Here is a 25,177-nt window from a genome sequence, read left to right on the forward strand (position 1 = left end):
CCCAATTTGGTGAAAGCGCTGAAGCCTACAGAAAGATTTGGTTTCCCATCACTACAGATTGCTATAACATATGATGTGTTAGCTGATATGTAAAATACCTATCCAGGCGTTTTAAGATCTGCCACGTATCACGTGCCACGCCTGGGCAGAGGAACGTGGCCAACAAGAACGCGTTCCTCTGATGGTGCCGACAGAGATGGTCGGCTCGCTTGAAGTCCTTAGGAAACTATGCAGTATTTTATTTTTTTAATGTATTATTTCTTAGCCCAGGAAGTCTTAAGTCTTATTACATACAGCCGGGAAGAACTACTGGATGTAAGAGCGACGCCAATTTACCAACATTACGACCAGGAATATGACTTTCCCGAAGCGGATCCTCTGTTTGGACCACCACCCAGGACAATGGATCTGATCCCAGAAGCTGACCCAAGACAACGGCGCCGCAGAAAGGGCAGACGGAGCGGCTTCCTGGTCAGGCTCCGTAAACGTGCACATCACCCACCGCTCCCGAGTATACTACAACAAGGTAGACAAAATTCGAGAAAGGGTTGCCTTTCAGAAAGAGATCAGAGATTGTAACATTCTCTGTTTCACGGAAACATGGCTCTCTCGGGATATGTTGTCGGAATCGGTTCAGCCATCGGATTTCTCCATGCATCGCGCCGACAGAGATAAACACCTCTCTGGGAAGAGGAAGGACAGAGGTGTATGCTTCATGATTAACGACTCATGGTGTAATCATAACAACATACAGCAACTCAAGTCCTTCTGCTCACCCAAACTAGAATTCCTCACAATCAAATGCCGGCAATATTACCTTCCAAGAGAATTCTCGTCAGTTATCTTCACAGCTGTGTACATTCCCCCTCAAGCAGACACCAAGATGGCCCTAAAGGAACTTCACTAGACTCTATGTAAACTGGAAACCATATATCCTGAGGCTGCATTTATTGTAGCTGGGGATTTTAACAAAGCAAATTTGAGAACAAGGCTACCTAAATTCTATCAGCATATTGATTGCAGTAGATAGCCCGGCCATCACAGGCTAGCTATTTTGACACCCACCAAGTTTGGTACTCACCAAACTCAGATTTGCTATAATAAAAATTGGATTACCTTTGCTGTTCTTCGTCAGAATGCACTCCCAGGACTTCTACTTCAATAACAAATGTTGGTTTGGTTCCAAATAATCCATAGTTATATCCAAATAGCGGCGTTTTGTTCGTGCGTTCAAGACACTATCCGAAGGGTAAAGAAGGGTGGCGCGGCTGGCGCGTTTCGTGACAAAAAATGTCAAAATATTCCATTACCGTACTTCGAAGCATGTCAAACGCTGTTTAAAATAAATTTTTATGCCATTTTTCTCTTAAAAAAGCGATACTATTCCCACCGGGAGTCGTTGTTTTCGTTCAAAGACTGAAAATGAAAACATGGAGTCGTCTCGTGCACGCGCACACCAGTCTCATTGTTCTCAGATCGACCACTTACCAAATGCGCTACTGTTTTTCAGCCAGAGACTGGAGAGTCATCATTCAACGTTCTGGCGCCTTCTGAGAGCCTATGGGAGCCGTGGAAAATGTCACGTTACAGCAGAGATCTTTTGTTTTGGATAGAGATGATCAAGAAGGCCAAGTAATGGTCAGAGAGGGCGCTTCCTGTTTGGAATCTTCTCAGGTTTTGGCCTGCCATATGAGTTCTGTTATACTCACAGACACCATTCGAACAGTTTTAGAAACTTTAGGGTGTTTTCTATCCAAATCAAACAATTATATGCATATTCTAGTTACTGGGCAGGAGTAGTAACCAGATTAAATCGGGTACGTTTTTTATCTGACCGTGCAAACACTGCCCCCTATCCCCAACAGGTTTTAAGAGACTAGTCAAGGATCATATCATCTCCACCTTCCAGCCACCCTAGACCCACTTCAGTTTGCATACTGCCCAAACAGGTCCACAGACGATGCAATCGCCATCACACTGCACATTTCCCTATCCCATCTGGACAAGAGGAATACCTATGTAAGAATGATGTTCATTGACTACAGCTCAGCATTCAACACCATAGTACCCTCCAAGCTCATCGTCAAGCTGGAGGCCCTGGGCCTCAACCCCGCCTGTGCAATTGGGTCCTGGACTTTCTGACGGGCCGCCCCCAGGTGGTGAATGTAAGAAACAACATCTCTACCTCGCTGACCCTGAACACTGGGGCCCCACACGGGTGCGTGCTCAGCCCCCTCCTGTACTCCCTGTTCACCCACGACGGCGTGGCCATGCACGCCTCCAACAGAACCATCAAGTTTGCAGACGACATAACAGTAGTGGGCTTGATTACCAAAAACGACGAGGCAGCCTACAGGGAGGAGGTGAGGGCACTCGGAGTGTGGTGTCAGGAAAACAACGTCTCACTCAACATCAACAAAAAAAAGGAGAAGATCGTGGACCCAATCGAGACCCAATCACTAGTCACTTTAAACCATACCACTTAATAATGTTTACATATCTTACATTACTCATATCATATTTATGTACTGTATTTTATACCATCTATTGCACCTTAGCCATCGTTCATCCATATATTTCTATGTACATATTCTCATTCACCCCTTTTAGATTTGTGTGTATTAGTTGTAGTTGTTGGGGAACTGTTAGATTACTTGGTAGATATTACTGCACTGTCGGAAGCAGAAGCACAAGCATTTCGCTACACTCGCATTAACATCTGCTAACCATGTGTATGTGACAAATAAAATGTGATTTGATTTGAACATGCGTGCCAATTAAAGATCTTGACTAATCAGATGCAAGGCCCAATTAGGGCATAATCCAGCCCAGGTGTGCAGCCTGGTTGGTTGTTAAAAGCTACCTCAGTTTCATCAATTGTAGCATAGCAGAGGCACGCTGTCCTCTAACCTACAGAGTCACATTAGTTGTTGGCATGGGACTCATGATGGCAAACGCGCTCAGGTTATTGTTCAAGCAACTGGTTTGGTTTTTACTTGTGGAAAACTTCTTAATCTCTCCTGCTTTGTCATATACTTCTAGCACTGACACATGGCAACAACTTCCAAGGCAATTTGACAATCGTCCCCGCTTTAAACAGCCTCCACTCCAACAAACAGTTTCAAGGCCAGTTCGAGTAGAAACTGTCGCTGTGACGTGCCATTCAGACTACATGGAGATAGTCGTGAAGGCTGATCTGTTTCAACTCGGTAATCCAATCGACGTGGATGACCTGCGACTTGGAGTTGAACAGTACCAAGACCAAGAGCCCTGTAGGGCAACAGCGTCAGCAGCCGGAGATGAGTACAGAATATTTGCAGCACTTTCGGACTGTGGAACCAAGAACCTGGTAATATATATATATATATTTTTTTCAGTAGTTGACTTCTTGAAACAACCTTCTCTTAAATGCTGCTTTGTGAATCCACAGATAACCGAAGACTCATTGATCTACACAAACCTCCTCAGATATACACCCAGAACCACACCAGATGGGGTTATTCGAATGGATGGTGCTGTAATCCCAATTGAGTGTCATTATGAAATGTGAGTTTAGGCTATACTGTTGTATGATGATCATATGAATCCTGCGTTGACCTATTGGTTTATTTACCGGCCTGTACTTTCTGTTTCAGGAAGTACAGTTTGGACAGTTATTCTCTCCAGCCGACCTGGATCCCTTTCACCGCCACAGTGTCTGCTGAAGACACCCTGCAGTTCTCATTGAAGCTTATGACAAGTGGGTATATGAATCCTGGGCTGCGCTTCGCAGGGTACTATTTTGTTGAACATTCAGATAATCTAAAGGGTACAATGGCGCTCTCCCAGAAGCTTGGTAAAACCCGTGAATTGAATGTTCAGATATAAATGTACTATGTAGCACAAATGCTCTTCTGACATGCAAAATACGGAATCACATCAGACAACTTATGGGGGACACTTCTGTCTGCAATGTTATACAGTTTGCATACTAAACATGGCCCTGTTAACAAACCCCTCATTTGAATCCATTATTAGATGCTCACTAGTTTAGCGCCTATTGACAATAAGTTCTGGCCGGGGTAGTTTTAATAGCGACTCGCGTTCGTAACTTTAAAACGCATCGCTTGCAGTACGGTCTTTCACATCAGCGACACATTTTCGTGGTTGACATACAGAAGACAGAGGCGTACCTGTGCTAATTAGTTATCTGCGTCTTCAAACACCTGTGTATAAACGGAAGATTGACGCCACAAACGTGTTGTCACTGAAATACTGTCGGCTACAACTAAATGGTGTAGAGTAACTAAGTGTTGCGCGTGTGAAGTGATTTTGATGCGATATGCAAGAGGGCTTTGTTTCTTGAACTATACTGCAATAGAGGCTTTAGCTGCCAGGGCCACGTCACATCTAAACAGATGGTCCTTGGACTATAAGGAGTAATGTTAGGCTCCTTTAGTTGATTATTGGATAACCTGTCTTTACTGCCATTTCCTTTCCAGGTGACTGGCTCTATGAGCGGGGTTCTGGAGTCTACTTCCTGGGTGATCCCATCAACATTGAGGCGTCTGTCAGGGTTGCTCACCACACCAGGCGCAGGGTCTTTGTTAGCAGCTGCGTGGCCACACTGGACCCTGATAGCAACTCTGTCCCCAGATATGTCTTCATTGAGAGTGATGGGTAAGCAGGGGGGAAAATGGCTTAGAACGACTATTCTCCGGCTGGCCCGTAGAGAACGATAGAATATGCCATTTGAGGGCTTCCACCATTTTTAAAGTAGTCAACTGGTGCTTGGTGGTTTCTTTGAGACTTCTTAATTGGTTACTAAGGCAGATGCCCCAATATGTATCTCCCTCCAGGTGCTTGACGGATTCCCAGCTGCCTGGTTCCCGCTCTGGTTTCATGCGTAGAACCCAGGACAACAAGCTCGGGTTCCACATTGATGCCTTTAGGTTCTACCAGGAGGACAGGGCAGAGGTGAGGGCGGTATTTAAAAAAAGAACAGATGTTGTAGAGGCCATTACGGGTACTGTAGTAAAATTATTCTACAGTAACATAATTTACAGACATTATGTAGGCTACTGTGATTCTGCATCTTTGTTTTGCTCATCCTGTTTTTTACAGCTGTACATCACCTGCCACCTTATGGCAGTCCCTGTCATGGACCATGCAGAGCCTAGCAACAAGGCATGCTCCTTCATTGATGGCAGGTGGGATAAGTCATATTTCCTTAGCTGCTGTGACCTATTCACTGGAATAACCATACCATTTAAAAAAAATGCTGTGTTCTTGGTCCATGAGTAGATCTTTCATACATTTCAGATGGAGGTCTGCTGATGAGAATGATTTGCTATGTGGGCGTTGTCTAAGCCTGAGTAGACAGAAGGGGGTTGATCAAGCTCCAGCACAACGTCCCCTCAGTCCAAGACTAGGTGGTAGCCAACTTGAACCTCGTGTCTACCGCAACAAACCCCCAGTCTCTGGTGACAATTGGAGTATTGGGATGAAGGCCAAGAAAGGTGTATTTGACATCTTAATCCCTCTATTCTGTCACCACCTTCTCAAAACACATTGCAGGGTTGGGACCTTCCCTCAATTTCCATCTCAACCATATTGGAGAAGACTAATTGAAAGTGTCTTGACTGCAAAGGTGTGTGCTTGCATGTGTTTAATTAATGTGTTGTCCTTTTAGTATGGGACCAGGATACTACTTTGGGCCCCATGATGGTCCTCCCAAGTAAACAGAAGAGTACACCTCTATCTCCACGGATGAGTGGAGGTATCGATATACCTGGCTTCCCTGCCTCAACAGGGGACAGGAAGCCCGTATCACCTGGCAGTCGTTGGAGTGGCATGGACTTCAAGAGAGGTAATTTGACTCTGACAAGGCATAATCTTATTCCTTATGTAGTGCACTACCTTTGAACAGGTAGTCTTGATAACCCAACCCTAGGCAACAGCAGTGACTAGGGTCTGGTTTCAATGACTGACTCGTTTGGCAACTTCTCCCAACAAATCACGAGGCAGACATAGCAGAAGGTCATGATTTGAAACCAAATTTTGCAGGGAATACCTTTGCAGTGGTTTTAGTGAAGGTAGTTGAGGCAAACTAGCCACTTGCATAATGCACTCATTAAAAAGAACTGATCTCCATCTTGCAGCTACTATTTTGTATGTATTCAAGCGGATCAGGTAGTGACATAGGCAGACTTAGTTCCTCTATGCCAAACTCACATTCCAGTAGGTACAGAAGTGTAAAGCCAGTTTTTAAAATGTGTGGGAGGCAACCAGGATGTCTCGACTATTGCCCAGACCATGATGCACTGGCCAAAAGTAGTGCACTCTATAGGTCATCGGGTGCCACTTCGGACACCTGTCTTTTCCTATCCCTATAGGCTAGCAATTCTGCCAACACTGGCTGTGTTAATCTGTTCCATTTAATTCCAGGACCTTATTTCGCCCAATCCCAAAATGCGGCTAGTCCCTTGGGCCTGAGGTTTGGACCCAACAACAAGCACGGTCTCGTTAGCTCTGCAACATATGATGGCTTCATCAAGCAGAAAGAACTAATCGCCCAAAGAGGTAATGACAGTACTTTACTGTTTTGCATGTATGATAATTGCATGTAGGCTCTGTGCTAAATAGTCTGTTCTCAGAGCTGGAGGCCACCCCAGACCCTGAGTTGATTCCTACACCTGAGCCCATTGGAGACCTTGAGGTTACCACAGAGAAAGAGGGTCTGGGTGAAGAGAAGGATCAGAATGAGATTGGAACCTATTGAAAGGGTATGTATGGGATGATGGTACTGCTATTTTAGAGTTAAATAACCTGCACATGGCAAGCAGGTTAGCACTTATTGGGATGGCTCCGCAGAATGTTCACTAGCTGGCACAGCCACAAAGTAATAAAATATGATTTTTAAACATTAACCTCACTGCCAACCCTAATGCTTAACATTAAATTAAAAGCATACATTGTTACAATGTAGCCAACTTTGACTTTCCATCTAGTGGTAATCGCTAAGTTCTGCCTCCAGGACAATACCGTCTCGATAAATGTCAACCTGCACATGGCACTTGCCAGTATCACTTTAAAATATCTGACTTCAGAGCTTTTGATGTGTTTCATAAAGAAGGAATATGTTCCCAGTCCACTATCTATTTCTAGAACTGGAAGGCGCTGTTGTCGTGGTGGCCCATAATAGACTTGCTCCAAGCAGCAGCACACCAACTCACTGAGGTTGGTGCCAGTCCTGATGTCCCAGCACACAAGGATGCCCCTACAACAAAGTGACATGAGCACCACCACATCTGCTCCTGGCGAACTCAACCAGTGAAGGGACTACCACAACACTGAGATGATGCCTGTTAATCTCTTTGAAAAATAAATGATTTAATGCTACTTCGACTGACTTTCTGTCTTCACCATTATGCACTACATGCTAGAGTAATCTGAAATATTGCCTTCATTTGTTAAAGTGAGTGCCCAGCAATGTAGAAGGGCAACACATTATCAGGGGGCATATTCAGTAGTAGGCTCAACCAACAAGAATGTTGCACTTGGTATGGAACCCCTTCACTGTTGCTGCCAACTGACATTTCCTAGCGTAGTCTTTGGTCTGTATTGGTGTTTGCATAGCCAGACATCACATCCTGGATTAGTGTGACTCTGTCCCAAGGTTCCTGATTGAGCATGTAAGTTACAGGGCATTCTGAGAAATTGGGCTTGCAATGTGAACTCCAGCTATAAAGGGTCTGATGAATGGGTGGACTGCACAGGAGGTTGGTGGCCCCTTAATTGGGGAGACCGGGCTTGTGGTAACTGCAGTGGAATGGTATCAAACCCGTGTTTGCCTCAACCTCCACTGGCGGCCTGGAACCAGAAATCGGCACTGGCACTTCTAACTGGTCCTTTTCCTTAAACCCCGCCCCTTTGTGAGACTTCCATTATTATCCACAAGGATAATTTAGTGCTAAAACCCACGTTTTGGGGTTTCGTCTGGTGTACGCCTAGCCTCAGTCAATGGAAAGGCTTTGGTCACGTTCCTCCCTGACTACATTGCAGATGTATGCCAGATCTTAAAATGCCTGGTAATGTATTTAACTCGGCTAACCACATACAGCAATCTGATGCACTGTTGGACGCGGCACAACCACTGGATGCAACGCTTAAGCATCTAGTTGGGCAGGCGTTACGGTCAGAAATGCGCACGAGATTGCCACAGCACCTATTCTGATTTCAACAAGAGATGAGAAATGATCGGGTGCCAATTCACACAATTTATATGGCTGCATTTAGACAGGCAGCACAATTCTGATCTTTTTCTACTAATTGGTCAAGACCAATCGCAAAAGATGTTTTTTCAGATCGGATTGGTCAAAAGGCCAATTAGTGAAAAAAGGATCAGAATTGGGCTGCCTGTTTAAATGCAGCCAATGGCCTTAGGGTTCTAGGCCCATATTCCCAAAGCGCATCGGAGGATAGAACAGCTTATCAATGGATCGGTTTTGCCTTTTAGGCCACACTGCAAGGCCTAGTGCTCACATCTGTCTTAAAAAATACATGTATTTCACCTTTTGAACCAGGTAGGCTATTTGAGAACAAGTTCTCATTTACAACTGCAACCTGGCCAAGATAAAGCAAAGCAGTGAGACAACACGGAGTTACACATGGAATAATCAAACATGCAGTCAATAACACAATAGGAAAAAAAGTCTATATACAATTTGTGCAAGGGAAGTAAGGCAATAAATAGGCCATAGTGGCAAAATAATTACAATTTAGCAATTAAACACGAGTGATAGATGTGCAAGTAGAGATACTGGGGTGCAAAGGACCAACAAAATATAACAGTATGGGGATGAGGTAGTTGGATGGGCTATTTACAGATGAGCTATGTACAGGTGCAGTGATCTGTGAGCTGCACTGACAGCTGGTGCTCAAAGTTAGTGAGGGAGATATGAGTCTCCAGCTTCAGTGACTTTTGCAATTCGTTCCAGTCATTGGCAGCAGAGAACTGGAACGAAAGGCGACCAAATGAGGAATTGGCTTTGGGGGTGACCAGTGAAATATACCTGCTGGAGCACGTGCAACGGGTGGGTGCTGCTGTGTTGTTTTGGAATGCTGACTCTCCAAGCTAAGGTGACAACAAAGCCTACCATGGATGTTCCCAGTTACTTTGAATGTTCAAAGTCATAGTGTTACAACACTTAAAGCCTCAAAGGAAAGTGAAACTATTTTCAATACGAGTCCTTTATGGCTCGCCACAGCAGTCAACTAGCTAGCTAGGTAGCTTTCTAGCACATTCACTAATTTGTCTGTAAGCAATACATGTTCTTGTCAAACTGTCAACCGAGTAACTAGCAAGCAACAAGATATGTAAAATAGCAGTCTAAAAACCACGAGGGCAAATAGATCAGATTTGATCGCTAGACACAAGTCGCATGGCCGGGAATCAAATTTGTATCTGATTTCAAACCACCTTGGAAGGTCAGGGCCAGCTCCAGACATAAGCGGTCGCTTAGGGGCCCCCGACCAAAAAAGGTTTATACATATATACAGTACCAGTCAAAAGTTTGGACACACCTACTCATTCAAGGGTTTTTCTTGATTTTTTACTATTTTCTACATTGTAGAATAATAGTGAAGACATCAAAACTATGAAATAACACATGGAATAACCAAAAAGGTGTTAAACAAATATATTTTATATTCTTCAAAGTAGCCACCTTGATGACAGCATTGCACACTCTTGGCATTCTCTCACCTAGCTCCATGAGGTAGTCACCTGGAATGCATTTCAATCAACAGGTGTACCTTTTTTTCTACCTTTATTTAACTAGGCAAGCCAGATAAGAACACATTCTTATTTTCAATGATGGCCTAGGAACACTGGGTTAACTGCCTTGTTCAGGGGCAGAACGACAGATTTTTACCTTGTCAGCTCGGGAATTCGATCTTGCAACCTTTCGGTTACAAGTCCAACGCTCTAACCACTAGGCTACCTGCCGCCTTGTTAAAAGTTCATTTGTGGAATTTCTTTCCTTAATGCGTTTGAGCCAATCAGTTGTGTTGTGACAAGGTAGGGGTGGTATACAGAAGATAGCCCAATTGGTGAAAGACCAAGTCCATATTATGGCAAGAACAGCTCAAATAAGCAAAGAGAAAGGACGTCATTACTTTAAAACATGAAGGTCTGTCAATCTGGAACATTTCAAGAACTTTGAACATTTCTTCAAGTGCAGTCGCAAGAACCATAAAGCGCTATGATGAAACTGGCTCTCATGAGGACCGCCACAGGAAAGGAAGACCCAGAGTTACCTTTGCTGCAGAGGATAAGTTTATTAGACTTACCAGCCTTAGAAATTGCAGCCCAAATAAATGCTTCACAGAGTTTAAGTAACAGACACATCTCAACATCAACTGTTCAGAGGAGACTGCGTTAATCAGGCCTTCATGGTTAAATTGCTGCAAAGAAACCACTACAAAAGGACACCAATAAGAAGAACAGACTTGTTTGGGCCAAGAAACACGAGCAATGGTCCAAATTTGAGATTTTTGGTTCCAACCGCCGCGATTTTGTCAGACACAGAGTAGGTGAACGGAAATCTCCACGTGTGGTTCCCACCGTGATGCATGGAGGAGGAGGTGTGATGGTGCTTTGCTGGTGACACTGTCTGTGATTTATTTAGAATTCAAGGCACACTTAACCAGCATGGCTACCACAGCATTTTGCAGCAATAAGCCATCCCATCTGGTTTGCGCTCAGTGGGACTATCATTTGTTTTTCAACAGGGCAATGACCCAACACACCTCCAGGCTGTGTAAGGGCTTTTTGACCAAGAAGGAGAGTGATGGAGTGCTGCATCAGATGACCTGGCCTCAACAATCACTCGACCTCAACCCAATTGAGATGGTTTGGGATGAGTTGGACTGCAGAGTGAAGGAAAAGCAGCCAACAAGTGCTCAGCATATGTGGGAACTCCTTCAAGACTTCTTCAAGAAAAAGCATCCAGGTGAAGCTGGTTGAGAGAATGCCAAGAGTGTGCAAAGGTGTCATCAAGGCAAAGGGTGGCTACTTTGAAGAATCTAAAATATTTATTGCTGACCAGCAGATGTCACTAATGTGCATTGTGAACAGACAATGACGCTCCGAGTAATTAACCGTTTTTGGGCCCAATTTGGTGAAAGCGCTGAAGCCTACAGAAAGATTTGGTTTCCCATCACTACAGATTGCTATAACATATGATGTGTTAGCTGATATGTAAAATACCTATCCAGGCGTTTTAAGATCTGCCACGTATCACGTGCCACGCCTGGGCAGAGGAACGTGGCCAACAAGAACGCGTTCCTCTGATGGTGCCGACAGAGATGGTCGGCTCGCTTGAAGTCCTTAGGAAACTATGCAGTATTTTATTTTTTTAATGTATTATTTCTTAGCCCAGGAAGTCTTAAGTCTTATTACATACAGCCGGGAAGAACTACTGGATGTAAGAGCGACGCCAATTTACCAACATTACGACCAGGAATATGACTTTCCCGAAGCGGATCCTCTGTTTGGACCACCACCCAGGACAATGGATCTGATCCCAGAAGCTGACCCAAGACAACGGCGCCGCAGAAAGGGCAGACGGAGCGGCTTCCTGGTCAGGCTCCGTAAACGTGCACATCACCCACCGCTCCCGAGTATACTACAACAAGGTAGACAAAATTCGAGAAAGGGTTGCCTTTCAGAAAGAGATCAGAGATTGTAACATTCTCTGTTTCACGGAAACATGGCTCTCTCGGGATATGTTGTCGGAATCGGTTCAGCCATCGGATTTCTCCATGCATCGCGCCGACAGAGATAAACACCTCTCTGGGAAGAGGAAGGACAGAGGTGTATGCTTCATGATTAACGACTCATGGTGTAATCATAACAACATACAGCAACTCAAGTCCTTCTGCTCACCCAAACTAGAATTCCTCACAATCAAATGCCGGCAATATTACCTTCCAAGAGAATTCTCGTCAGTTATCTTCACAGCTGTGTACATTCCCCCTCAAGCAGACACCAAGATGGCCCTAAAGGAACTTCACTAGACTCTATGTAAACTGGAAACCATATATCCTGAGGCTGCATTTATTGTAGCTGGGGATTTTAACAAAGCAAATTTGAGAACAAGGCTACCTAAATTCTATCAGCATATTGATTGCAGTAGATAGCCCGGCCATCACAGGCTAGCTATTTTGACACCCACCAAGTTTGGTACTCACCAAACTCAGATTTGCTATAATAAAAATTGGATTACCTTTGCTGTTCTTCGTCAGAATGCACTCCCAGGACTTCTACTTCAATAACAAATGTTGGTTTGGTTCCAAATAATCCATAGTTATATCCAAATAGCGGCGTTTTGTTCGTGCGTTCAAGACACTATCCGAAGGGTAAAGAAGGGTGGCGCGGCTGGCGCGTTTCGTGACAAAAAATGTCAAAATATTCCATTACCGTACTTCGAAGCATGTCAAACGCTGTTTAAAATAAATTTTTATGCCATTTTTCTCTTAAAAAAGCGATACTATTCCCACCGGGAGTCGTTGTTTTCGTTCAAAGACTGAAAATGAAAACATGGAGTCGTCTCGTGCACGCGCACACCAGTCTCATTGTTCTCAGATCGACCACTTACCAAATGCGCTACTGTTTTTCAGCCAGAGACTGGAGAGTCATCATTCAACGTTCTGGCGCCTTCTGAGAGCCTATGGGAGCCGTGGAAAATGTCACGTTACAGCAGAGATCTTTTGTTTTGGATAGAGATGATCAAGAAGGCCAAGTAATGGTCAGAGAGGGCGCTTCCTGTTTGGAATCTTCTCAGGTTTTGGCCTGCCATATGAGTTCTGTTATACTCACAGACACCATTCGAACAGTTTTAGAAACTTTAGGGTGTTTTCTATCCAAATCAAACAATTATATGCATATTCTAGTTACTGGGCAGGAGTAGTAACCAGATTAAATCGGGTACGTTTTTTATCTGACCGTGCAAACACTGCCCCCTATCCCCAACAGGTTTTAAGAGACTAGTCAAGGATCATATCATCTCCACCTTCCAGCCACCCTAGACCCACTTCAGTTTGCATACTGCCCAAACAGGTCCACAGACGATGCAATCGCCATCACACTGCACATTTCCCTATCCCATCTGGACAAGAGGAATACCTATGTAAGAATGATGTTCATTGACTACAGCTCAGCATTCAACACCATAGTACCCTCCAAGCTCATCGTCAAGCTGGAGGCCCTGGGCCTCAACCCCGCCTGTGCAATTGGGTCCTGGACTTTCTGACGGGCCGCCCCCAGGTGGTGAATGTAAGAAACAACATCTCTACCTCGCTGACCCTGAACACTGGGGCCCCACACGGGTGCGTGCTCAGCCCCCTCCTGTACTCCCTGTTCACCCACGACGGCGTGGCCATGCACGCCTCCAACAGAACCATCAAGTTTGCAGACGACATAACAGTAGTGGGCTTGATTACCAAAAACGACGAGGCAGCCTACAGGGAGGAGGTGAGGGCACTCGGAGTGTGGTGTCAGGAAAACAACGTCTCACTCAACATCAACAAAAAAAAGGAGAAGATCGTGGACCCAATCGAGACCCAATCACTAGTCACTTTAAACCATACCACTTAATAATGTTTACATATCTTACATTACTCATATCATATTTATGTACTGTATTTTATACCATCTATTGCACCTTAGCCATCGTTCATCCATATATTTCTATGTACATATTCTCATTCACCCCTTTTAGATTTGTGTGTATTAGTTGTAGTTGTTGGGGAACTGTTAGATTACTTGGTAGATATTACTGCACTGTCGGAAGCAGAAGCACAAGCATTTCGCTACACTCGCATTAACATCTGCTAACCATGTGTATGTGACAAATAAAATGTGATTTGATTTGAACATGCGTGCCAATTAAAGATCTTGACTAATCAGATGCAAGGCCCAATTAGGGCATAATCCAGCCCAGGTGTGCAGCCTGGTTGGTTGTTAAAAGCTACCTCAGTTTCATCAATTGTAGCATAGCAGAGGCACGCTGTCCTCTAACCTACAGAGTCACATTAGTTGTTGGCATGGGACTCATGATGGCAAACGCGCTCAGGTTATTGTTCAAGCAACTGGTTTGGTTTTTACTTGTGGAAAACTTCTTAATCTCTCCTGCTTTGTCATATACTTCTAGCACTGACACATGGCAACAACTTCCAAGGCAATTTGACAATCGTCCCCGCTTTAAACAGCCTCCACTCCAACAAACAGTTTCAAGGCCAGTTCGAGTAGAAACTGTCGCTGTGACGTGCCATTCAGACTACATGGAGATAGTCGTGAAGGCTGATCTGTTTCAACTCGGTAATCCAATCGACGTGGATGACCTGCGACTTGGAGTTGAACAGTACCAAGACCAAGAGCCCTGTAGGGCAACAGCGTCAGCAGCCGGAGATGAGTACAGAATATTTGCAGCACTTTCGGACTGTGGAACCAAGAACCTGGTAATATATATATATATATATTTTTTTCAGTAGTTGACTTCTTGAAACAACCTTCTCTTAAATGCTGCTTTGTGAATCCACAGATAACCGAAGACTCATTGATCTACACAAACCTCCTCAGATATACACCCAGAACCACACCAGATGGGGTTATTCGAATGGATGGTGCTGTAATCCCAATTGAGTGTCATTATGAAATGTGAGTTTAGGCTATACTGTTGTATGATGATCATATGAATCCTGCGTTGACCTATTGGTTTATTTACCGGCCTGTACTTTCTGTTTCAGGAAGTACAGTTTGGACAGTTATTCTCTCCAGCCGACCTGGATCCCTTTCACCGCCACAGTGTCTGCTGAAGACACCCTGCAGTTCTCATTGAAGCTTATGACAAGTGGGTATATGAATCCTGGGCTGCGCTTCGCAGGGTACTATTTTGTTGAACATTCAGATAATCTAAAGGGTACAATGGCGCTCTCCCAGAAGCTTGGTAAAACCCGTGAATTGAATGTTCAGATATAAATGTACTATGTAGCACAAATGCTCTTCTGACATGCAAAATACGGAATCACATCAGACAACTTATGGGGGACACTTCTGTCTGCAATGTTATACAGTTTGCATACTAAACATGGCCCTGTTAACAAACCCCTCATTTGAATCCATTATTAGATGCTCACTAGTTTAGCGCCTATTGACAATAAGTTCTGGCCGGGGTAGTTTTAATAGCGACTCGCGTTCGTAACTTTAAAACGCATCGCTTGCAGTACGGTCTTTCACATCAGCGACACATTTTCGTGGTTGACATACAGAAGACAGAGGCGTACCTGTGCTAATTAGTTATCTGCGTCTTCAAACACCTGTGTATAAACGGAAGATTGACGCCACAAACGTGTTGTCACTGAAATACTGTCGGCTACAACTAAATGGTGTAGAGTAACTAAGTGTTGCGCGTGTGAAGTGATTTTGATGCGATATGCAAGAGGGCTTTGTTTCTTGAACTATACTGCAATAGAGGCTTTAGCTGCCAGGGCCACGTCACATCTAAACAGATGGTCCTTGGACTATAAGGAGTAATGTTAGGCTCCTTTAGTTGATTATTGGATAACCTGTCTTTACTGCCATTTCCTTTCCAGGTGACTGGCTCTATGAGCGGGGTTCTGGAGTCTACTTCCTGGGTGATCCCATCAACATTGAGGCGTCTGTCAGGGTTGCTCACCACACCAGGCGCAGGGTCTTTGTTAGCAGCTGCGTGGCCACACTGGACCCTGATAGCAACTCTGTCCCCAGATATGTCTTCATTGAGAGTGATGGGTAAGCAGGGGGGAAAATGGCTTAGAACGACTATTCTCCGGCTGGCCCGTAGAGAACGATAGAATATGCCATTTGAGGGCTTCCACCATTTTTAAAGTAGTCAACTGGTGCTTGGTGGTTTCTTTGAGACTTCTTAATTGGTTACTAAGGCAGATGCCCCAATATGTATCTCCCTCCAGGTGCTTGACGGATTCCCAGCTGCCTGGTTCCCGCTCTGGTTTCATGCGTAGAACCCAGGACAACAAGCTCGGGTTCCACATTGATGCCTTTAGGTTCTACCAGGAGGACAGGGCAGAGGTGAGGGCGGTATTTAAAAAAAGAACAGATGTTGTAGAGGCCATTACGGGTACTGTAGTAAAATTATTCTACAGTAACATAATTTACAGACATTATGTAGGCTACTGTGATTCTGCATCTTTGTTTTGCTCATCCTGTTTTTTACAGCTGTACATCACCTGCCACCTTATGGCAGTCCCTGTCATGGACCATGCAGAGCCTAGCAACAAGGCATGCTCCTTCATTGATGGCAGGTGGGATAAGTCATATTTCCTTAGCTGCTGTGACCTATTCACTGGAATAACCATACCATTTAAAAAAAATGCTGTGTTCTTGGTCCATGAGTAGATCTTTCATACATTTCAGATGGAGGTCTGCTGATGAGAATGATTTGCTATGTGGGCGTTGTCTAAGCCTGAGTAGACAGAAGGGGGTTGATCAAGCTCCAGCACAACGTCCCCTCAGTCCAAGACTAGGTGGTAGCCAACTTGAACCTCGTGTCTACCGCAACAAACCCCCAGTCTCTGGTGACAATTGGAGTATTGGGATGAAGGCCAAGAAAGGTGTATTTGACATCTTAATCCCTCTATTCTGTCACCACCTTCTCAAAACACATTGCAGGGTTGGGACCTTCCCTCAATTTCCATCTCAACCATATTGGAGAAGACTAATTGAAAGTGTCTTGACTGCAAAGGTGTGTGCTTGCATGTGTTTAATTAATGTGTTGTCCTTTTAGTATGGGACCAGGATACTACTTTGGGCCCCATGATGGTCCTCCCAAGTAAACAGAAGAGTACACCTCTATCTCCACGGATGAGTGGAGGTATCGATATACCTGGCTTCCCTGCCTCAACAGGGGACAGGAAGCCCGTATCACCTGGCAGTCGTTGGAGTGGCATGGACTTCAAGAGAGGTAATTTGACTCTGACAAGGCATAATCTTATTCCTTATGTAGTGCACTACCTTTGAACAGGTAGTCTTGATAACCCAACCCTAGGCAACAGCAGTGACTAGGGTCTGGTTTCAATGACTGACTCGTTTGGCAACTTCTCCCAACAAATCACGAGGCAGACATAGCAGAAGGTCATGATTTGAAACCAAATTTTGCAGGGAATACCTTTGCAGTGGTTTTAGTGAAGGTAGTTGAGGCAAACTAGCCACTTGCATAATGCACTCATTAAAAAGAACTGATCTCCATCTTGCAGCTACTATTTTGTATGTATTCAAGCGGATCAGGTAGTGACATAGGCAGACTTAGTTCCTCTATGCCAAACTCACATTCCAGTAGGTACAGAAGTGTAAAGCCAGTTTTTAAAATGTGTGGGAGGCAACCAGGATGTCTCGACTATTGCCCAGACCATGATGCACTGGCCAAAAGTAGTGCACTCTATAGGTCATCGGGTGCCACTTCGGACACCTGTCTTTTCCTATCCCTATAGGCTAGCAATTCTGCCAACACTGGCTGTGTTAATCTGTTCCATTTAATTCCAGGACCTTATTTCGCCCAATCCCAAAATGCGGCTAGTCCCTTGGGCCTGAGGTTTGGACCCAACAACAAGCACGGTCTCGTTAGCTCTGCAACATATGATGGCTTCATCAAGCAGAAAGAACTAATCGCCCAAAGAGGTAATGACAGTACTTTACTGTTTTGCATGTATGATAATTGCATGTAGGCTCTGTGCTAAATAGTCTGTTCTCAGAGCTGGAGGCCACCCCAGACCCTGAGTTGATTCCTACACCTGAGCCCATTGGAGACCTTGAGGTTACCACAGAGAAAGAGGGTCTGGGTGAAGAGAAGGATCAGAATGAGATTGGAACCTATTGAAAGGGTATGTATGGGATGATGGTACTGCTATTTTAGAGTTAAATAACCTGCACATGGCAAGCAGGTTAGCACTTATTGGGATGGCTCCGCAGAATGTTCACTAGCTGGCACAGCCACAAAGTAATAAAATATGATTTTTAAACATTAACCTCACTGCCAACCCTAATGCTTAACATTAAATTAAAAGCATACATTGTTACAATGTAGCCAACTTTGACTTTCCATCTAGTGGTAATCGCTAAGTTCTGCCTCCAGGACAATACCGTCTCGATAAATGTCAACCTGCACATGGCACTTGCCAGTATCACTTTAAAATATCTGACTTCAGAGCTTTTGATGTGTTTCATAAAGAAGGAATATGTTCCCAGTCCACTATCTATTTCTAGAACTGGAAGGCGCTGTTGTCGTGGTGGCCCATAATAGACTTGCTCCAAGCAGCAGCACACCAACTCACTGAGGTTGGTGCCAGTCCTGATGTCCCAGCACACAAGGATGCCCCTACAACAAAGTGACATGAGCACCACCACATCTGCTCCTGGCGAACTCAACCAGTGAAGGGACTACCACAACACTGAGATGATGCCTGTTAATCTCTTTGAAAAATAAATGATTTAATGCTACTTCGACTGACTTTCTGTCTTCACCATTATGCACTACATGCTAGAGTAATCTGAAATATTGCCTTCATTTGTTAAAGTGAGTGCCCAGCAATGTAGAAGGGCAACACATTATCAGGGGGCATATTCAGTAGTAGGCTCAACCAACAAGAATGTTGCACTTGGTATGGAACCCCTTCACTGTTGCTGCCAACTGACATTTCCTAGCGTAGTCTTTGGTCTGTATTGGTGTTTGCATAGCCAGACATCACATCCTGGATTAGTGTGACTCTGTCCCAAGGTTCCTGATTGAGCATGTAAGTTACAGGGCATTCTGAGAAATTGGGCTTGCAATGTGAACTCCAGCTATAAAGGGTCTGATGAATGGGTGGACTGCACAGGAGGTTGGTGGCCCCTTAATTGGGGAGACCGGGCTTGTGGTAACTGCAGTGGAATGGTATCAAACCCGTGTTTGCCTCAACCTCCACTGGCGGCCTGGAACCAGAAATCGGCACTGGCACTTCTAACTGGTCCTTTTCCTTAAACCCCGCCCCTTTGTGAGACTTCCATTATTATCCACAAGGATAATTTAGTGCTAAAACCCACGTTTTGGGGTTTCGTCTGGTGTACGCCTAGCCTCAGTCAATGGAAAGGCTTTGGTCACGTTCCTCCCTGACTACATTGCAGATGTATGCCAGATCTTAAAATGCCTGGTAATGTATTTAACTCGGCTAACCACATACAGCAATCTGATGCACTGTTGGACGCGGCACAACCACTGGATGCAACGCTTAAGCATCTAGTTGGGCAGGCGTTACGGTCAGAAATGCACACGAGATTGCCACAGCACCTATTCTGATTTCAACAAGAGATGAGAAATGATCGGGTGCCAATTCACACAATTTATATGGCTGCATTTAGACAGGCAGCACAATTCTGATCTTTTTCTACTAATTGGTCAAGACCAATCGCAAAAGATGTTTTTTCAGATCGGATTGGTCAAAAGGCCAATTAGTGAAAAAAGGATCAGAATTGGGCTGCCTGTTTAAATGCAGCCAATGGCCTTAGGGTTCTAGGCCCATATTCCCAAAGCGCATCGGAGGATAGAACAGCTTATCAATGGATCGGTTTTGCCTTTTAGGCCACACTGCAAGGCCTAGTGCTCACATCTGTCTTAAAAAATACATGTATTTCACCTTTTGAACCAGGTAGGCTAGTTGAGAACAAGTTCTCATTTACAACTGCAACCTGGCCAAGATAAAGCAAAGCAGTGAGACAACACGGAGTTACACATGGAATAATCAAACATGCAGTCAATAACACAATAGGAAAAAAAGTCTATATACAATTTGTGCAAGGGAAGTAAGGCAATAAATAGGCCATAGTGGCAAAATAATTACAATTTAGCAATTAAACACGAGTGATAGATGTGCAAGTAGAGATACTGGGGTGCAAAGGACTAACAAAATATAACAGTATGGGGATGAGGTAGTTGGATGGGCTCTTTACAGATGAGCTATGTACAGGTGCAGTGATCTGTGAGCTGCACTGACAGCTGGTGCTTAAAGTTAGTGAGGGAGATATGAGTCTCCAGCTTCAGTGACTTTTGCAATTCGTTCCAGTCATTGGCAGCAGAGAACTGGAACGAAAGGCGACCAAATGAGGAATTGGCTTTGGGGGTGACCAGTGAAATATACCTGCTGGAGCACGTGCTACGGGTGGGTGCTGCTGTGTTGTTTTGGAATGCTGACTCTCCAAGCTAAGGTGACAACAAAGCCTACCATGGATGTTCCCAGTTACTTTGAATGTTCAAAGTCATAGTGTTAGAACACTTAAAGCCTCAAAGGAAAGTGAAACTATTTTCAATACGAGTCCTTTATGGCTCGCCACAGCAGTCAACTAGCTAGCTAGGTAGCTTTCTAGCACATTCACTAATTTGTCTGTAAGCAATACATGTTCTTGTCAAACTGTCAACCGAGTAACTAGCAAGCAACAAGATATGTAAAATAGCAGTCTAAAAACCACGAGGGCAAATAGGTCAGATTTGATCGCTAGACACAAGTCGCATGGCCGGGAATCAAATTTGTATCTGATTTCAAACCACCTTGGAAGGTCAGGGCCAGCTCCAGACATAAGCGGTCGCTTAGGGGCCCCCGACCAAAAAAGGTTTATACATATATACAGTACCAGTCAAAAGTTTGGACACACCTACTCATTCAAGGGTTTTTCTTAATTTTTTACTATTTTCTACATTGTAGAATAATAGTGAAGACATCAAAACTATGAAATAACACATGGAATAACCAAAAAGGTGTTAAACAAATATATTTTATATTCTTCAAAGTAGCCACCTTGATGACAGCATTGCACACTCTTGGCATTCTCTCACCTAGCTCCATGAGGTAGTCACCTGGAATGCATTTCAATCAACAGGTGTACCTTTTTTTCTACCTTTATTTAACTAGGCAAGCCAGATAAGAACACATTCTTATTTTCAATGATGGCCTAGGAACACTGGGTTAACTGCCTTGTTCAGGGGCAGAACGACAGATTTTTACCTTGTCAGCTCGGGAATTCGATCTTGCAACCTTTCGGTTACAAGTCCAACGCTCTAACCACTAGGCTACCTGCCGCCTTGTTAAAAGTTCATTTGTGGAATTTCTTTCCTTAATGCGTTTGAGCCAATCAGTTGTGTTGTGACAAGGTAGGGGTGGTATACAGAAGATAGCCCAATTTGGTGAAAGACCAAGTCCATATTATGGCAAGAACAGCTCAAATAAGCAAAGAGAAAGGACGTCATTACTTTAAGACATGAAGGTCAGTCAATCTGGAACATTTCAAGAACTTTGAACATTTCTTCAAGTGCAGTCGCAAGAACCATAAAGCGCTATGATGAAACTGGCTCTCATGAGGACCGCCACAGGAAAGGAAGACCCAGAGTTACCTTTGCTGCAGAGGATAAGTTTATTAGACTTACCAGCCTTAGAAATTGCAGCCCAAATAAATGCTTCACAGAGTTCAAGTAACAGACACATCTCAACATCAACTGTTCAGAGGAGACTGCGTTAATCAGGCCTTCAGGGTTGAATTGCTGCAAAGAAACCACTACAAAAGGACACCAATAAGAAGAACAGACTTGTTTGGGCCAAGAAACACGAGCAATGGTCCAAATTTGAGATTTTTGGTTCCAACCGCCGCGATTTTGTCAGACACAGAGTAGGTGAACGGAAATCTCCACGTGTGGTTCCCACCGTGATGCATGGAGGAGGAGGTGTGATGGTGCTTTGCTGGTGACACTGTCTGTGATTTATTTAGAATTCAAGGCACACTTAACCAGCATGGCTACCACAGCATTTTGCAGCAATAAGCCATCCCATCTGGTTTGCGCTCAGTGGGACTATCATTTGTTTTTCAACAGGGCAATGACCCAACACACCTCCAGGCTGTGTAAGGGCTTTTTGACCAAGAAGGAGAGTGATGGAGTGCTGCATCAGATGACCTGGCCTCAACAATCACTCGACCTCAACCCAATTGAGATGGTTTGGGATGAGTTGGACTGCAGAGTGAAGGAAAAGCAGCCAACAAGTGCTCAGCATATGTGGGAACTCCTTCAAGACTTCTTCAAGAAAAAGCATCCAGGTGAAGCTGGTTGAGAGAATGCCAAGAGTGTGCAAAGGTGTCATCAAGGCAAAGGGTGGCTACTTTGAAGAATCTAAAATATTTATTGCTGACCAGCAGATGTCACTAATGTGCATTGTGAACAGACAATGACGCTCCGAGTAATTAACCGTTTTTGGGCCCAATTTGGTGAAAGCGCTGAAGCCTACAGAAAGATTTGGTTTCCCATCACTACAGATTGCTATAACATATGATGTGTTAGCTGATATGTAAAATACCTATCCAGGCGTTTTAAGATCTGCCACGTATCACGTGCCACGCCTGGGCAGAGGAACGTGGCCAACAAGAACGCGTTCCTCTGATGGTGCCGACAGAGATGGTCGGCTCGCTTGAAGTCCTTAGGAAACTATGCAGTATTTTATTTTTTTAATGTATTATTTCTTAGCCCAGGAAGTCTTAAGTCTTATTACATACAGCCGGGAAGAACTACTGGATGTAAGAGCGACGCCAATTTACCAACATTACGACCAGGAATATGACTTTCCCGAAGCGGATCCTCTGTTTGGACCACCACCCAGGACAATGGATCTGATCCCAGAAGCTGACCCAAGACAACGGCGCCGCAGAAAGGGCAGACGGAGCGGCTTCCTGGTCAGGCTCCGTAAACGTGCACATCACCCACCGCTCCCGAGTATACTACAACAAGGTAGACAAAATTCGAGAAAGGGTTGCCTTTCAGAAAGAGATCAGAGATTGTAACATTCTCTGTTTCACGGAAACATGGCTCTCTCGGGATATGTTGTCGGAATCGGTTCAGCCATCGGATTTCTCCATGCATCGCGCCGACAGAGATAAACACCTCTCTGGGAAGAGGAAGGACAGAGGTGTATGCTTCATGATTAACGACTCATGGTGTAATCATAACAACATACAGCAACTCAAGTCCTTCTGCTCACCCAAACTAGAATTCCTCACAATCAAATGCCGGCAATATTACCTTCCAAGAGAATTCTCGTCAGTTATCTTCACAGCTGTGTACATTCCCCCTCAAGCAGACACCAAGATGGCCCTAAAGGAACTTCACTAGACTCTATGTAAACTGGAAACCATATATCCTGAGGCTGCATTTATTGTAGCTGGGGATTTTAACAAAGCAAATTTGAGAACAAGGCTACCTAAATTCTATCAGCATATTGATTGCAGTAGATAGCCCGGCCATCACAGGCTAGCTATTTTGACACCCACCAAGTTTGGTACTCACCAAACTCAGATTTGCTATAATAAAAATTGGATTACCTTTGCTGTTCTTCGTCAGAATGCACTCCCAGGACTTCTACTTCAATAACAAATGTTGGTTTGGTTCCAAATAATCCATAGTTATATCCAAATAGCGGCGTTTTGTTCGTGCGTTCAAGACACTATCCGAAGGGTAAAGAAGGGTGGCGCGGCTGGCGCGTTTCGTGACAAAAAATGTCAAAATATTCCATTACCGTACTTCGAAGCATGTCAAACGCTGTTTAAAATAAATTTTTATGCCATTTTTCTCTTAAAAAAGCGATACTATTCCCACCGGGAGTCGTTGTTTTCGTTCAAAGACTGAAAATGAAAACATGGAGTCGTCTCGTGCACGCGCACACCAGTCTCATTGTTCTCAGATCGACCACTTACCAAATGCGCTACTGTTTTTCAGCCAGAGACTGGAGAGTCATCATTCAACGTTCTGGCGCCTTCTGAGAGCCTATGGGAGCCGTGGAAAATGTCACGTTACAGCAGAGATCTTTTGTTTTGGATAGAGATGATCAAGAAGGCCAAGTAATGGTCAGAGAGGGCGCTTCCTGTTTGGAATCTTCTCAGGTTTTGGCCTGCCATATGAGTTCTGTTATACTCACAGACACCATTCGAACAGTTTTAGAAACTTTAGGGTGTTTTCTATCCAAATCAAACAATTATATGCATATTCTAGTTACTGGGCAGGAGTAGTAACCAGATTAAATCGGGTACGTTTTTTATCTGACCGTGCAAACACTGCCCCCTATCCCCAACAGGTTTTAAGAGACTAGTCAAGGATCATATCATCTCCACCTTCCAGCCACCCTAGACCCACTTCAGTTTGCATACTGCCCAAACAGGTCCACAGACGATGCAATCGCCATCACACTGCACATTTCCCTATCCCATCTGGACAAGAGGAATACCTATGTAAGAATGATGTTCATTGACTACAGCTCAGCATTCAACACCATAGTACCCTCCAAGCTCATCGTCAAGCTGGAGGCCCTGGGCCTCAACCCCGCCTGTGCAATTGGGTCCTGGACTTTCTGACGGGCCGCCCCCAGGTGGTGAATGTAAGAAACAACATCTCTACCTCGCTGACCCTGAACACTGGGGCCCCACACGGGTGCGTGCTCAGCCCCCTCCTGTACTCCCTGTTCACCCACGACGGCGTGGCCATGCACGCCTCCAACAGAACCATCAAGTTTGCAGACGACATAACAGTAGTGGGCTTGATTACCAAAAACGACGAGGCAGCCTACAGGGAGGAGGTGAGGGCACTCGGAGTGTGGTGTCAGGAAAACAACGTCTCACTCAACATCAACAAAAAAAAGGAGAAGATCGTGGACCCAATCGAGACCCAATCACTAGTCACTTTAAACCATACCACTTAATAATGTTTACATATCTTACATTACTCATATCATATTTATGTACTGTATTTTATACCATCTATTGCACCTTAGCCATCGTTCATCCATATATTTCTATGTACATATTCTCATTCACCCCTTTTAGATTTGTGTGTATTAGTTGTAGTTGTTGGGGAACTGTTAGATTACTTGGTAGATATTACTGCACTGTCGGAAGCAGAAGCACAAGCATTTCGCTACACTCGCATTAACATCTGCTAACCATGTGTATGTGACAAATAAAATGTGATTTGATTTGAACATGCGTGCCAATTAAAGATCTTGACTAATCAGATGCAAGGCCCAATTAGGGCATAATCCAGCCCAGGTGTGCAGCCTGGTTGGTTGTTAAAAGCTACCTCAG

General features: G+C 44.4%; 2 protein-coding genes across 2 annotated transcripts; both read left to right on the forward strand.

The window, feature by feature from the left end:
* Positions 1-2,868: 2,868 nt before the first annotated feature.
* Positions 2,869-7,380, forward strand: LOC115175723 (zona pellucida sperm-binding protein 3-like). The gene is made up of 11 exons (XM_029735187.1): positions 2,869-3,349; positions 3,431-3,546; positions 3,636-3,739; positions 4,482-4,659; positions 4,839-4,956; positions 5,104-5,189; positions 5,302-5,498; positions 5,672-5,848; positions 6,427-6,561; positions 6,636-6,764; positions 7,129-7,380. Exons 1-10 carry the CDS (start codon positions 2,936-2,938, stop codon positions 6,758-6,760), a joined length of 1,650 nt encoding a protein of 549 aa, XP_029591047.1. The 5' UTR covers positions 2,869-2,935; the 3' UTR covers positions 6,761-6,764; positions 7,129-7,380.
* A 6,641-nt stretch (positions 7,381-14,021) lies between these two features.
* Positions 14,022-18,535, forward strand: LOC115175725 (zona pellucida sperm-binding protein 3). The gene is made up of 11 exons (XM_029735188.1): positions 14,022-14,502; positions 14,586-14,701; positions 14,791-14,894; positions 15,637-15,814; positions 15,994-16,111; positions 16,259-16,344; positions 16,457-16,653; positions 16,827-17,003; positions 17,582-17,716; positions 17,791-17,919; positions 18,284-18,535. Exons 1-10 carry the CDS (start codon positions 14,089-14,091, stop codon positions 17,913-17,915), a joined length of 1,650 nt encoding a protein of 549 aa, XP_029591048.1. The 5' UTR covers positions 14,022-14,088; the 3' UTR covers positions 17,916-17,919; positions 18,284-18,535.
* Positions 18,536-25,177: the final 6,642 nt, after the last annotated feature.

The sequence above is a fragment of the Salmo trutta genome, chromosome 36 (assembly GCF_901001165.1).
Source record: "Salmo trutta chromosome 36, fSalTru1.1, whole genome shotgun sequence".
Lineage (NCBI taxonomy): Eukaryota > Metazoa > Chordata > Actinopteri > Salmoniformes > Salmonidae > Salmo > Salmo trutta.